At 43.8% G+C, this 16,308-nt stretch overlaps 1 protein-coding gene across 1 annotated transcript in view; it reads left to right on the forward strand.

Moving 5' to 3' along the window:
* The window catches only part of MAGI2 (membrane associated guanylate kinase, WW and PDZ domain containing 2), a 650,039-nt gene that overhangs the window by 523,640 nt on the left and 110,091 nt on the right, over positions 1 to 16,308 (forward strand). Inside the window, exon 17 of the mRNA XM_081799668.1 lies at positions 323 to 571. Within this exon, the coding sequence (XP_081655794.1) occupies positions 323 to 571 (249 nt within the window). The remainder of the gene's footprint in view (positions 1 to 322; positions 572 to 16,308) is intronic.

The raw sequence follows: 16,308 nt of genomic DNA on the forward strand, positions 1-16,308 counted from the left end.
TATCTAAAACCAGGCATTGTCCTGGGCAGGGGGTAGGGGTGGGGGTTGCAGATTTAACAAGAGGAAGCTACAAACTAGTAGCAGCACAGAGGAAGCTGATGAGGGGTTAGCTGTGTTTGCTGTGAAGAATGGAATGGGGCTTGGACCTGGGTGCTCCGTAGCTGGGTTTATAGCCTTCCAAACGCTCTGCGCTCGTGGGGACTAGAAGCCAGTCAGCCAGTCTTAGAATGATGCCAATGTCTAGAACTGCACCTAGTACACAGAGGCACTCATCAAGACCCTTGTTAAATAACCGAGTGCCCGGGTACGCTGTGTATTGCAGGGGAGCCCTGCCCAGAGAACGGGAGGAGTCCAGGCTCTGTGTCAACCCACCACAGCTCCCCACGCAGTGACTACGCCACCTACACCAACAGCAACCACGCTGCCCCCAGTAGCAATGCCTCTCCACCTGAAGGCTTCGCCTCCCACAGCCTGCAGACCAGCGATGTGGTCATTCACCGCAAAGAGAACGAAGGCTTCGGCTTTGTCATCATCAGCTCCCTGAACAGACCTGAGTCCGGATCCACTATCAGTAAGTGATGGTTGTGCTTGCCTTTCAGTAAGAGGGCTTGTGCTCATTTTGTCCTGGTGGTGGGGAGACTGGACATGCAGATCGGAGGACTGTTGTAGGCATCTTGGGGAGCCAGAAGCTTCTGGGCTGTGGGCACAAATAAGACATCCTTCACATAGGATTAGCCAAACGTTGCTGAACCTTTGGCTCAAGAAGAATGCAAGATCACATCTAAAGTCCCCCTGACCCCACAGCCCCCATAAAACTCTTTGTTCCTATTTCAGTGGGAAGGAAATAAAACTGAGTAGTGTGAGAGTGTTGGTGTGAGGGGAGAGGAGCCCCTTCCTGCTTGATAGGATGAAACCAGATATGCAAAGGATCTGGGGGGAAAGCAGTCCAGGAAGGAGTTCAGCATTCAAGAACTGTACAGAAGCCCAGTGTGGCTATGATAGAATGGACATGAGAGAGCAGCCTGCGACTAAGACAGAGAACTAGGCAGGAGCCAGGCTGCACAGGGCTTCACACGCCCATGGGAAGAAGTCTGGACTATAGTCTAAGTCCATGGGAACCACGGAGGGGGTTAGGCAATGGACAGAAATCCGACTTATATTTTTTAAGTCTGCTCTTGTACAAAATGAAATCAGGGGGAAGAGAGCAAGAGTGGAAGCATGAGACAGAATCAGGAGCTCATGAAAACAGCCCTGTGGGTGCAGAGATCCTGGAACCTTCTCCCAGGGTGATAGCAGTGGATGGGGGGACGTACAGGACTTCACCTAGGGCTCCTCCAAATCTGGGAGTCTGTACAACAGGTAACAGTCAGAGGTTGTAGTTCTCTTGCAGTCGGTCATCTTGTAGACCCTCAGTCTTCCTTGGTGGTTTTCCTTTCAGCAACACTATTGCAGAAGTTACTTGGCTGCCAGCAGATGGTAGGACAGAAAAGGCAATAGGAAAACTTGCTCGTTTTTCATGTTGAAGTGATTTAGCCCAAAATATTATGGATAGAAACACCAAAATAGAGAGCATCGAGACCAAAAAATAATTGAGTCATGTTGTGGTCCTAAAATTCTTATAAACTGTGGTTGTTTCCAGCACGTGGGGTAAGGCAGGGGGCTTGTCAGACAATACTCAAGAAGCCAAATCATTGAGAATGAATAAAAATTTTTTATGATACAGTTAATGTTCTCAAAACACCGCCAGGATTGAATGGAAAGAATGACCCTGTTTCGCTTTACCTTTGACAAACTTGAGTGAAAACTATAGAAGTGTTGAACCTCAGTGAGTATGTGCAGAAATGAAAGTACATACATCTGAAAGTACAATTTCATTTCTCTTCTCCTGCATGATAAGATGAAGAAATAAATCCAATCTTTAAGCACAGAGTAAAAGCAGGATTCTGTCAGTACGATAGATTCAACAAGATTAAAAGGACATAAGACTAAAGATTTTCATAAATTATATAAACAGCCTTCCAATAATTTATACTTAGGGAAAATATTCACAGAGAGCTTTTGTAGCTATTCCACTCAAGCAAATTGTTTACTGGGGCAGGATACCTAAAGGACCGGAATAAAAATAAAAAGTAGACCACCACAAGGAAAGTGTTCAACATGTATTTAAGGTCTCAGATGTCTTTGAAGTGTGATTGCATTATTGCTAAATGCATAGAGAATTGTGTGTGTGTGTGTGCGCGCGCACGCGCCTGCACACACATGCACTTATCACACAGAGAAGCCGCAGATGCTTTTTCTATTGCAAATAAAATCCATGCACAGGTAGAGCTGGAAAACAACAGGTGCAAATGCTTACAATTAATGTGAATTTTTCTTCCTACCAAGTGACATTAGACTGACCTCAAAAGAATAATTCTAGCCATTTTCCAAATGGTATTATTTTACATCACCCTGGAGAGTAGAAATATATTCATGATGTTTCCTGGCTTCTTTTTTCACATATTTATTTCTTTTCAATTTAAGGATTCAAAACGCAGGTTGCCCCCATGTTCTGTGGGAAGAGCAGTTATTATAATGATGGCCTGTAGCGTTTACAATATATAATTTGCAGCACGCACCTAAAAGCTTTCTGGGCCTGATGCTGTTGCATACTTAAGTTCTGTTATAATTTTGAGCTCTAAATTTTGAAGAGAAAGGCTAAGTACCTCATGAATGGTAAAGAGCCATCCTCATGTCACATACCCATCGTCAGAATATCAAGGGTCCTTGATTCTCTGAGACCGGAGAGCGTGATACCATCAGGTACTCGGGAGTCACAGTCATTCCTGGGTCTTGGGTCATCTTTCTCTTCCTGTCTTACCTGAGCCCAAGGACCACAAACATGGTGGTTTTTCTCATGGCTACTGAGCCTTTCGTTGGCGGACAGAGCACTGTTACGCCTTTGAGAGGCGAACTGGCTAAAATCATACTGCCTGGCTTCATCATCTCCTACCTGTGTGACCTCGAGGAAGTTACATGACTCTTTGGGCCTCAGTTTCCTTGGCTGTAAAGACAAGATAATATTACTATCTACGTCGAGGGGTTGCTCGGAGGGTTAAATGAATGAGTACGTGGAAGTGCTCGGAACAGCTCTGACTCAGAGAAGCGCTCAGTATGTCACTGTTGCTGTCCAGACCAGCGTTATCTTTCCATTCCATCAGCTGCCGCTTCTCGGATAGAGCAGAGCTCACACTGGCTGTCTCCTCTGTCAGGCCTGAGTCAGAGCCCCCACTCTCCCGGAGCAGCACATGAAGGGCCATCTCCCCATCCCACGTGCTGACCTTCTGGCAGCACAGTCTGCCCCGCCCGCCGCCCCCCTGCAGCCTGGGTCGGGGGTGAGGGGCTAGAGCCGTGGCAGACACACCAGTCCATCTAAGTGTGCGTGTCTTTGCTGAGGCTTCAGGCTAGACGTCTCCCCAGAATTCACTAGCCAATAAACCAGAAAAACCACCGGAAACATCCAAATTCAGGCCCGAAGCTGTGCCTTTTAGAATCTCCTACAAATAATATGTCTCCATGGACTGTATCAGAGAAGACAGGAGAGATGGAGAACCCAAGTGTAAATTTCACCACCCTGAAGGTGAAAAAAAGAATTATTTTCCAGAGCTTCCTCAGTCCAGGAGAAAACTTTGCCAGGGATGCCAGATGTTCAACCAGTTGAGAACGTGGGAGGTGGGGTTTCTGGCTTATTTATTACCTGGCATTTAGTCCGGCTCATTACCAAGCCTCACATCTTTTTTTCAAAATATTATTTCCCAAAAAATTAAGAAGAAATTTCCTTTATATTTGTTAATGTAATTAAGGAACACACTGCTTCCTTCCAAAGCCAGTGACCCAGGAGGCCAAATAATGCTTGGGAGCAGACAGAACTTAGAAGCCTCCGTCTGAGGAGCAGGAATATCCTTCCTGAATTAAAGTGGGAATAAGCAAGTTTCCTGAGCATTTTTGTCCCATTGTCCAAAATATTAAGTCTTTTTTTCAGACGTTAAAATTAGATCCAGGGTGGGGCGCCTGGGTGGCTCACTCCGTTAAGCATCCAACTCTTGACTGTAGCTCAGGTCATGATCTCAGGGTCCTGGGATCAAGCCCCACGTCAGGCTCTGCGCTCAGCACGAAATCTGCTTGTCCTTCTTCCTCTGCTCCTCCCCCGCTCTCTCTCTGTCTCTCTGTCTCTCTGTCTCAAATAAATAAATACAATCTTAAAAAAAAAATTAGATCCAAGGGAAAACAAAGTTGTTTGCAGACCAGAGCCTAGGATAAGAGTAGCAGGCAACTGAATTTTAAATTCTTAAAAAGATTCTAACGAAGGTTTGTAGACAGAGATGTCCGTTGCCATATTATTGATTAACATATTATACTGGAAACAACCTTAGAAGCGTCTCAAAAACTGGAAATTTGATATATTTGGGGAGTTCAAGGCATTTCCTGCCTTTGACGAACTCTCTTGTCACGGAGGTCTGGGTACACCAGGTAGAGAAGACTCAGGTAACTTTCTGCCTCCGCATAGAGCAGAAGCTTGCGCTGTAAAGATGTCCCCGTGGCCACACGCAGTGGGGTTGACCAGGTTGATCTTTTGGCCACCCCAGCTCAAGGCTGAGCCCTAACATCCAGGTTTTATTGCGGAGCTATAACCTGTCCTCGGGGGTGCTTGCTGCTGCCCCCACCCGCCCCAAACCCACAGTCCCCCCAGAGGGCCCCAGGAAGGGCTTTGGCACGAATGATGAAATAAAAGTAACCGTCAGTCTCCTGGTTTTCCGTGGGCAGAGGTGGGCAGCTTGTGGAAGGAATCTGTAAACTGAGCTGCAGGCCCATTCCAAGCTGCAAGGGAGGGCATGTTCAGGGACAGCGGCTGCAGCAACAATGGAAGCTGTCCCGCAGGGGCACCATCTTCCCCGCCCTTCCTGCCTGCCTTCCTGTTGTCTTAACAGCCTCGACTCTGGTTTCTGTGGCGCGGGGCTGGGGCCTCAGGAGCTACAGAATCAGGGGCTGAGCCTTTCTGGAGGAGGGGGAGTGTGAAGCGGGCACCAGATAGTGGGGTGCATGAGAAAGGAGGTGAGATGAGCAGATGGAGACTGATGATGGGGGGAGGGTTTGGTGATCATTCTGGGGGTGGGGGGTGCTCTTACCTGTCCCAAAGTGCCAGGTCATAGGCAGGCACTGTTGCAGGCTAAGTGGCTAGTGAGGGCTGGGGCCCTCAGGGAACCCCCCTCCCCCAGCAGGCCAGCGTCCCCATCCTAGGAAGGAGCCCCTTCCCACACATCCCCCTGGCCATTGACCTTACTTTGTACATCAGAAGGCTCTGCACACCATTCAAGCCACTCTTGGCTTACAGAGGAGTCAAAAGAAAAAGAAAAAAAAGCACACTGCTGGCTCACAAACAGTCCTTCAGCTCCGCGCTGGTGCTCAACCTCTCTGTTTCCGCGGGTGCGCTTTCTCTGACACAGCTTGGAACACAGACTTGGTCATTGTTAACTTTCCCTCAGGCCCACTGTAATCCGACATTCTAGAACAAGTTAGTTAGCTTCGGTAAAATGCCCTGATGACTTTTCTCAAGTCTTTGATGACATCCATGGGCTCTGGAGTTTAAAAAGTTATTCTGGAAATTCAAAAGCTTAGCTAGCAGGCCTTTTTATGACATTTTAAGGCATAGTTTCCTAAAAAGAATGAAATAAAAGTGAGTAAGCCATGAGGCAGTTTAGGATTTTTCCCACCAAAACTCACCCACTAGACCATGCAGCCACTGAATAGTCACTTGACCTTAGGGGAGGTACAAATTAAAACCGAAAGCCGACGAGGTTTCTTTGGTCTTGCCCTGACACAAGGAGATTAAGTTCCACGCTAAGTGCATTGGACAGCACGCCAGAACTTCAGTTTATCCACCACCAGCTGTGTCCCTCGAACACGTCAAGGGTCGTTCTGTGTTCTTCTTCATCTAAAATATAAGGAAAGGTGGTCTTCACAGCCGCTTCCAGCTCTAAATTATATGATGCCATGAATCAGCATGGAAATGAGGTATTAGGTTCATTTTGTCTGTGTGTGCAAAGCCCGGGGTACATGTGAGGCCTGGACCATATTTTTCATTGGCTCAGGCTATCATTTTAACCTGTGTAACGTTCATTTTTGATTATGTTTTGAAGGTGGCTCTTCTGTTAAGAAATGATCTGAAGCAAGCACTTAAATACATAAATCCAGCTCCCCTTTTAAGGCGATTTAAGGCAGTGTTTCCCTCCCCTTTTCACTCAGCACACTTGTGAAACGATAACATTTGTGTAACACACTAAGATAAAAGGAATGAGGCTGGGCGCCTGGGTGGCTCAGTTGGTTAAGCGACTGCCTTCAGCTCAGGTCATGATCCCAGAGTCCTGGGATCGAGTCCCACATTGGGCTCCCTGCTGGGCGGGGAGTCTGCTTCTCCCTCTAACCCTACCCCCTCTTGCGCTCTCTCTCTCTCACTCTGTCTCTCTCTCTCAAATAAATAAAATCTTAAAAAAAAAAAAAAAAGGAATGAGGCTACCGGAGATAAAAGGAACCCCCCCCCCCCCCAGGAGGCCCTACCCGACACCTCACCCTACCATCCTCAAGAACATTCGTGGTCTTGGCACATCTGTGTCCCGGCACACTCCTTTCATTGCCTCATGGTTACAAAGTCCTGCCCTAAATGAAGTCTCTAAATATCAGTAACCAATGCTGTTGGACATGGGAATTGGAAAATGAGTCTCATTCCTTTTTTTTCCCGTTGGTTTGCAAAAAGCAAGTTTCCTTTCAGAGTTCTGAACCAGCTTTGTAACAAGTAACACCGTATTCCCTTAATCCTTAAATGAACCTCTGCTTTGGATTCCTTCAATGACACCGTACTTTCACTGTGAGCTTTATGCTGAGAGCAGCTCACTCCGGAGGCATAACGGTATCGCCCACACCGTTTATGTGAGTGCTTTTGTAAGAGAAGTAGAGGGCAGATGCGGGGCGTCATATAAAATGCCAGTTTTCCTCCAAGTATCTGGCTTCTAAATATAACTCACGGGCCATAAGATAAGCAGATGTCTTCATAATCTTGTAGAAAATCTACATATACAAAAAAGATAAGATTGTGTTCATAGTCTGTACTGATGTACATATGCTTTAAATCAAATCAATCTCAGCACATTTATTAGTGAGATTTACTTCCCGCTGCAGGAGGTAGCTGGGGGCTAGGGTAGGAGTGGGGGTGCAGGTGCGAATGATGTGAAGTGTATCAACAAATATGCCACTTGCTATGGATAGTCCAATCTTCCTGTAATGAGTCCTTGCTTATAACATTCATGATAGAAGTATCTACAGAGTAGGGGCGTCTGGGGGCTTCAGTCGGTTAAGCATCTGAGTACAGCTCAGGTCATGATCACAGGATCAGGTCATGATCGCAGGATCCTGGGATCGTCAAATTCCCCACCCGGCGGGGAGTCTGTTTCCCCTGTCCCTCAGCCTCTCCCCCGGCTTGTGCACGCTCTCTCTTTCTCTCTCTCTCTCTGTCCCCGCCTCTCTCTCAAATAAATAAATAGAATCTTTTAAAAAAGAAATATCTACAGGGTAAAGTGCAAACACACTACTCTTATATCCAAAACCCTAGGTAACATGGACACAGCCACTTTTTACCAACAGCTCCTCGCGATTCTGTTCCTTCAAGGCTGGGCTAGTTACTTACCCCTGAGAGACAACTTTTGCTTTCCTGTCCCAGGGCCCATGTTTACCTGCTGCCACTTGGAATGCCTCCTCTTCTCTAGTAATAAATGTTATCAAGCTCTCTCTCAGGCACCATGCGAAGAATATTACATCGTGTTTAATTTTCACAGTAACCCTATGAGGTAGAATACTGCCCAAATAGTAAACACCTCTTACAAGCAAAAAGCTCTTAATCTCTTACTAAGACTCTGCCTGACCCCTTACCCTTCTCCCTCAAGTGTTTCCTATAATTCTTATGTGGAATTCTTGTCTGTAAACTCTAACTGTTGACTGCTTCTTGACTTCCCTTCTATTATTATGTCTGTGATTATTCTCTATTACTGTCATTTCACTTTGCATGTGTTCATGGTTTGCTTCCCCTAAACAGATTATAAGCTCCTTAAGGGCAGAAAATAATGACATTTCTTTGAATCTCTCACAGTTACTGGTAGCATGAGGTTCAAGGATTTGTCCTGTAATTTATGTTGGAGGGATTGAATTGGTTCCTCCAATAACGATCCAGTACTGTCCTCATGAAAATAAAATGTGAATGTGCTCTGCTCTCACTTTCCCTGCGCCTAACCCTAGCCGTCCTGTCCCTCCAAGGCAGTGAGACATATCCCTGCGAATGGGCAGATCAGCAGAGGATCCCTTAGCTGGTGGAACTGTGTGCACGCTCATCCTTGCCCAGCATGAGAAATTACACTCTAATAAAGTGGAACTGGAGCAATGCCCCAGAATACAGATTTCCCATCAGTTGTTCTCAGCCTGAGTAAATGATTCAACAGCCAGCACAAAGCCTGGTGAAGTCTTAGATGCGAGAGCCCTCTAAGAAATCAGGCTCAGGGGAGCCATCTCTGTGTCTCTGGGCAGCCCCTCTAGTCTCAAGCATCTGGGTTGCAAAGCCCTTGTCCTCTGAAGGGCCAGGCTATGGCCTCCGTGTGCTCTCTGATTGACCTCATCCTGGCACTGGCTGTTCCTGGAATCGCCATCCATCTGTGTGAGCACCACCTCAGCGATAATTATATTGTCCTTAAACAGGAGGATTTGGATGGCATCCCAAGCTCCTTGGAAAAAAGTATTCCTTCACATTAGTTACTCATTTTCACAGTCCTTATTAGCAAAGCAACCCATTTCAGTTCCAAATGAACAACTTCTCAATCACATTACTTCTTTAGAGGATCATACCCAGCTAAAACCATGATGAATAGGACCTACTGATTAAATTCCATTTTCTCAATCCTGAGCATGACTAGTTTTGATCCCAAGTTAAAACCTGGCTGCCGAGGTCCTACAAGGAAGCGGACGAGCAAACATAAAAAGATTTTACGTCAAATTCTGAGTACTCTGATATCTGAACGTTGAAGCATCTTTTAACTAAAATGGAAAGACTTCACTCGTTTAGCACTAACAAATGCAAAGAGCATTTAATTGTAAGAGTAAGTCCATAGAGAACACCATCATTCTTATTTATTTTCAAGTAGAGGAGCAATGTAACCTATCAAAAAATCTGTGAGTGCTCACAGTGCATTTTTTTTTTAAATTCTAGACCATTTTTCTTATCGTTTGAATAGAGCTTATAAATCATAAGCTTTCCCCACTAGGGAATCATTTTTCAGGAGAGTTTTTATTGTTGTGTTCAAAGACTCTCCAGGCAGCAGCAGAAGGTGGATGTGTGGATGTCTTCTTACCCTCAGCCATTTGGTTGTCTTAAAAGCTGGCAAATGGGTGATCAGGAGCTGTTTCTTCTGGGCTTACATCCTGCAGCTTCTTATTATTCACGAACTAGTATGGGGAGATTGCAACTACAAAGAGAGCCCAGGGCGCCCGGGTGGCTCAGTCATTAAGCGTCTGCCTTCAGCTCAGGTCATGATCCCAGGATCCTGGGATCGAGCCCCAAATCAGGCTCCCTGCTCCGCGGGAAGCCTGCTTTTCCCTCTCCCACTCCCGCTGCTTGTGTTCCTGCTCTCACTATCTCTGTCTCTGTCAAATAAATAAATAAAATCTTAAAAAAAAAAAAGAGCCCAAACTTCAGGTACAGGATCACCCTCCACCATCGCTCCCCACGGGGTTCAAATGAATTCCAAGCCTGCAGGTCACTTTTGCAGAAACGCATTCTCTTGATAATCTATTCAGGGTCCCATTGAATCAAATTCTCTGTAATTTTATTTTTCTTCTTTTTATCCCAACAGTCAACCACTTAAGAAAAGCTGGTTCCACATATGCAATCATTTTAAAAGCATGTTATTAAGTGAATACAGTATTGTTATTTATCACCATTTTTCAGCTATGGTGAAAGAGTGTTTTAAAGGGATATTTTTCCCACTCAGACCGGGATGAATAGCATTTCTTTTTGAGCCCCAGCCTTCACCAAGGACTTAGGGAGTACCTGTACCCAAACTACTTTCTGTCCCACCAAATCCTGGTAGAAGCTCTTTTTATTTATTCCTTTTGACCACCAATGATTTTGCTCTGTAAGCTGGGTTTGTTCCCAACTGAACCATTGTCAGTATTTTCTTGGAAACACTTCTAGAGATTAATCAGTCAGTCTCTTCTGGGTGATGATCACTAGCCATTCCTAAGGTGTATAGTGCTAAAAAGAGAATTACCTAAACAGTGGGGTCTGCTATTGGCATTTTCATTTTCCAGGGTGACCTCTTCCAGATTTTATTTCTGTAGGGTTTGCTCCACAAATATGCCCAGATGTTGAGCAACCGATGAACCCATCTGTTTTCGAGGGTGGAACCAGAACCTTCTGTTCAGAAGCTGTTCATCATAAAGATGTATATTTATGGATTTGTCATGAGAGGAGGGTCTTTCAGGAGGTGAGGAGGAGCACATCACTTAAAAGATGGGTCCTTATGGTTCTCTGACACAGAGCAATTGAGATAACATAAGGTAGAAGAGTATTCCAACTTAGAAATCTTCATTCAAATATGTTGTAGACTTGCTAGATGAACAGCAAGATGAAAAATAGCTCATATTCCTGTAGATACTTGATGAAATTAAAATACAATAAAACTGGTTGCCAAGTGTCTTAGTCTGCACAGGCTTTTATAACAGAATACCGTAGTCTGGTGGCTTAGACAACGGAACAACAGAAATTTAGTTCTCATAGTTCTGGAGGCTAGAAGTTCAATACCAAAGTGCTGGCAGATCCGGTATCTGGTGAAGACCAGCCTTCTGGTTCATAAACAAGCATCTTTTTTGCAGTGACCACACATGGCAGAAGGGGGCCTGGGAGCTCTCTGGGATCCCTTTTATAAGGGCACTAATACTGTTCATGAGGACTCTACCTCCATGACCTAATCACCTCCCAAGGTCCCACCTCCAAATAGCATCTCTTTGGGGATCAGATTTCAACGTGTAAATTTGGGGAGAACACAAATACCTAGCTGATAGCATCACTTTAGCCACTAATACTGACATTCCCTGGTCTAAGGGGCCAACAGAAGACTGACAGGTGTAGCTCTCAACTCCAAACAGTGTATAAGGCCACAAGATTTAAAGCAGGCCTCCAGGTACCTGAGTTTATCTTAGCCAAATTTATACACAACTACCTATCCACTCTTGCGAGACTAAGGCAAGCTGTTACCCAAAAATGCTTTCCAGATATAAAACTCGGATACATCAGGCCCGCTTGACGGCCACTGCTAATGCCTTAGTTGAGGTTCTAGATTAGCACTGTGCGGTAGAACTTTCTTCGGTGATGGCAGCGTTCTATGCTGCACTATACAATACTGCGGCCACTAGCCACATGCGGCTATGGAGCGCTTGAAGTAAGGTTAGCGTGGCTGAGGAATCAAATTTTTAATTGCCTTTCATTCCCATTAAATTAAATGGCCCCATGCAGCTAGTGCCTACACGTTGGACTGCAGATGAAACCCTGCAGCCCTGCGCTGGAGCACGGTAATGGCCTCTAGGTGCCCTCCCCGCCAGCCTTCTCACCACCCTGCTAGTCACCCTTCACACTGTTACCATGGCACTCTGTCTACAGTGACTAGTCTGATGATATCACTTACCTTTCCTGATCCATTAGTGGCTTCTCATGTGGCTGTAAAATCCATTCCCAGACGCTGGCACAACCAATAAGCCTTCCGCGGTCTGTTCCCTCCTACTTTGATCCAATCTCCCTGTGTGTGCTCATTGCACTCCCACACCCACAATGCAGACTCTGCTAATGCACACATCTGTGCCTTTACCAAGTCACACGGCCTGTGACTGGTGCCCTCGCCATCCTTGCCCACCTGGAGAAGTCCGATTCATCTTTAAAACACAGACTAGGCAGTGTTTCTTCTCTGAAGGCTTCCTAGACAACCCCCTCTCCCTTCCCTACCTCCTGCTTCCTGCTTACTTGACACAGTTCTTTTTTACTCACTTCTATTCATTTCCGTCCCAAACCTTCTCTTGATCTCTCCCTGCTTTTTCACTCTTTCTCTCACTTTTAAGGTTTAATCATATATAGTATATTGTATCCCTTTTAGCTGCAAGTTTTGACAAATGCATTTAGTTCTATAACTACTGCCACGGTGAAGTCAGCCCCTCCATCCACTCCCAGCCCTGACCACCACAGATTTTTGTTTTCTGTTCTAGTTTTGCCTACTCGCATAAAAATGGAATCACGCAGTCCGTAGCCTTTGGAGTCTAGCTTCTTCCACTTAGCATGGTGCCCTTTCTATTCGTCCATGTTGCTTCATGGGTCCACATTGGTTCCTTTTTAATTGCTGAGAAGTCTTCCATTGTGGGGATGCACCGTAGTTTGTTTATCCATTCCTTCGTTGGAAGCTATTCGGATTGTTTACTGTTGGGGTGATTGTGAATAAAACAACTGTGAAACTTTTCATTTAGGTTTTAGCATGAGAATAGTTTTCCTTTCACTTGAGTAAGTACGTCAGAGCGGGGTTGCCGGTTCAAGTGGTTTCCAAAGTGGTGTGCCATATTGTATTCCCCTCTATGAGGGTTCTAGATGATTTACATCCTGCGTGAGGCTTTCTCGTTGTCATTGTTGTTTGAAATTTTAGCCATTCCAGTAGGTGTGTAGTGATGTCTCATTTCGGTTTGCATTTGCATCTCTTCCCTAAGGGCTAATGATGTTGCAGGGTTTTTCATATGGCTTTTGTGCCTTCCTTCTATCCTTGGTGATGCGCTTTGTCACTCCCTGTCTCTTCCCTCTAGCGTGTAATTGGTATTTCACTGTGGACAACAAAATACATTTTCAGGCTCTTTAGCCTTCCATTTTTCATTTCTCACTCATTTCTCATGTTAGAGTAATAAAACTCATTTTATGATGATCTCAGGTGAAATTAATTATGGAGACAATATGTCTGCTTCGTAAAAGTGAAAACACATACAGTCACTAAGCTTTAATATGCAGGGGGTGAGAAAAAAGGCACGTAAGCAGAAATCTCAATGAAGTTAAAATGTGCAGTATTGGGAGAAGAAAGAGACGGACACAAAAGAAAAATTGTGATAGCCTCCCTTTCAAATAAGGAAACTCCGGCATGATGTATTTGGCCACTCACAGGTCACACTGAAGTTGTTTTCACAGTTTGTATATGATCAAGATCTCCTCATTCCTGAACACTTTGCTTAAGGGACTTTTCATATTTAGTTTTATCCAGTCATGCAAAATTGCATTATTTTAAGTTAAAACACGATATACCCTGTTCGTGGAACTTTGGCTTCTGTGGGAAACTGAAGACCCCATAAATATTCATGTAATCTTCTGGATAACATATTGAAAAGGACAGCTGGCTCAGGAGGGATCATTTGCCTGGGTTAGTATCTGTTTCCATTTACATTAAGAAAATATTGCAAGAAGTTATTATCTACCGGAGGGCTTAGGGGAATACAATGAAAAGCTGAGACTGCACCTGATTGCTTTTGACATTTACCCATTGTAACAGGGAAACTGTGTGAAGATAGCCAAGTGACTCTTTAGAAAACACAATTTCAGAAGCTATAAAAGGAAAAAGGAGATGGCAGAGATAGAATACACTGCATCTGTAAAAATGAGAAACATGACTTGTCAGCAACACCTGCTTGTAACTATCAACCATTTCTACTGGGCCTGCTGAGAAATCACTGAAAGCCAAGCACATTGATGGGTGTGAAGTCTCAAAAGGTAGTCGAAAGACACAGAGGAGAAAAAAAGTGTGGTTTTATTGAACATTTTTAACCCAATACTTGGGATTGATGAAATGTAATTTTATGATATTTTCTCAACTCTTGAAAAGAAACAGTTGGGTTTTTTTTTATATTTTTATCTGTCAGGGCTACTGGAGACAATAGGACTTTTAAAGTTTGGGTACATAAATTGACATTTTTTATTTTCCAAATAGATTCCAGATCTCTAATTGGTATAATGAAACACTGATAGCAACAACTGATTTAAATTTACAAAAGATATTTCCAGTCTCTAATTAATGGTGGCAAAATGATAACATGCTTATCTCCTCCCATTGCTTGGACACCAATTAAATGGGAGTAAATGAAGAAGAAAGCAATGAGCATGAGTGGGGAAGATATTTTAAAGACAAAAATGTGGCAACTCATTTTGCAGGACAGAGGAAACCAAAAAGAGAAATGAATCACACAGATCTTCTCATTTCTTTAGAAACTCAGCAGCTCAGAACTTAAAAAGCTCGGGACAGAATGTAACACAACAACCATGACCACCAAATGTGAAATGCTCATTTTTAAAATAGAAAACAACCAAGCAAAGAAAGAATAATGAAAGAATACTAGAGGAAATGGAGATAATCAAGGGCACAAAAGAAAGCTTCAAAACCATCTCACCCATATGCATAGATATGAGAAGATATTACAGCCCTATGATTTTTATAATAAAACTGGAATACTATAAAAAAGAATACCAGGATTAAAGAAAGAATTTTTAGAAATTGAAAATATCATAGCTGAAATTAAAAATTCACTAGAAGGAGTGAAAGGAAGAGTAAAGGAAATCACACAGGAGTAGGACAAAAAGAAAGAGAAAGTATGAGAGAAGTGATAATTGACAGATCAACCCAGAAAACCAGTATCTAGCCAATAAGAGTTTCAGAAAGAGGGACCAAAGAAACAGAATGGAAGTTATCAAAGAAACACTGTAATGAGGACTGCCTGGGTGGCTCGGTCAGTTAAGCATCTACCTTCAGCTCAGGTCATAATCCCAGAGTCCTTGGGATTGAGCCCCACATCGGGCTCCTTGCTTAGTGGGGAGCTGATTCTCCCTCTGCCTGCCACTCTCCCTGCTTGTGCACTCGCTCTCTCTGACAAAAAAATAAATAAAATCTTTTGTTTTAAACGCTATAATGAAAGTTCCCCAAACCAAAACTAAAAGAAACAAGTCTCCAAACTGAAAAGAACCATAACACGATGTAGCATTGTGAAACTTTAACCCAAAAAGTACAGAGACAATCTTAAACATTTCCCAAAGGAAAAGGGGAAATAAATAGATCGCATACAGGAAACAAAAATCCTAATGGATTCAGACTTCTTAATAGCAATGCTGGATACCAGCAAACAATGGAATAATGCCTGTAATTCTGATGAAGAGTAATTTTTTCAATCTGTAATTTCATATAATCTAGTATTTTAGTTAGATTTCAATCGAAAGAGAAGGTAAAGAAGACATTTTCAAACATTAAATATTGACAAATTATTTTCTCCCATGCACGTTTTCTTAGAAAGATACTGTAGGATGTGCTCAAGCAAAATGAGAGAGTGAATCAAGAAAGGTGTCCCAGGGGTTACAGAAGCATGCATTCCACATTGGAGTGCAGCAGGAATCCCCTGAATATCACTGAGCCGCAGAACTTGAGAGAAATCTACCTACCTATGGGAGGGAGGTCGCCCCCCACCCTGGGCTCAACTCAACTCAACATGATTTGAGCAGCTTTGAGGGAAACCATTAGGAAACAGACAGCATATTGTAGATGTGGGGGGGAAAGGACACAATCAGAAACATGATTCAGGGTGGGGAGGGAGGAAAACTGTAAGAAAAGAAATGGAATCACAAAACCCTACAGCGAGCAATAGTTATATGGTAAGACTACAAGCAATGATAACTGGTTTAACTACAACTAGTGATAAAACTATACTGGGATAAGGAGAGGCGGTGGGTTGCAGGATGCGAGTGCTAAATCCTCTATCACAATAGGAAGTCAATAGATTTGACTCCAGTTGACAAATTAAGAAATAGCCGTATATCCTATAATTTATATATTTCTAAATTCTATAATTTAGAAATGTGAAGAAGAAACAACTGAAAGATTTTCAGTGTTTGCATTTGGGTCACAGAGAATTAGGGCAGAAGACTAAGGTTTTTCACTTACAATCATTTTGGTTGCCTTTTAATTTGTGCATGAATTACTTAAATTTTTTTATTTTTATTTATTTTTATTTTTTTAAAGATTTTATTTATTTATTTGACAGAGAGAGAGATAGCGAGAGCAGGAACACAAGCAGGGGGAGTGGGAGAGGGAGAAGCAGGCTTCCCGCCGAGCAGGGAGCCGGATGCGGGGCTCGATCCCAGGACCCTGGGGTCATGACCTGAGCTGAAGGTAGTTGCTT

This window comes from Leptonychotes weddellii, chromosome 12 (assembly GCF_054177405.1).
Source record: "Leptonychotes weddellii isolate Sample4059 chromosome 12, ASM5417740v2, whole genome shotgun sequence".
Classification (NCBI taxonomy): Eukaryota; Metazoa; Chordata; class Mammalia; order Carnivora; family Phocidae; genus Leptonychotes; species Leptonychotes weddellii.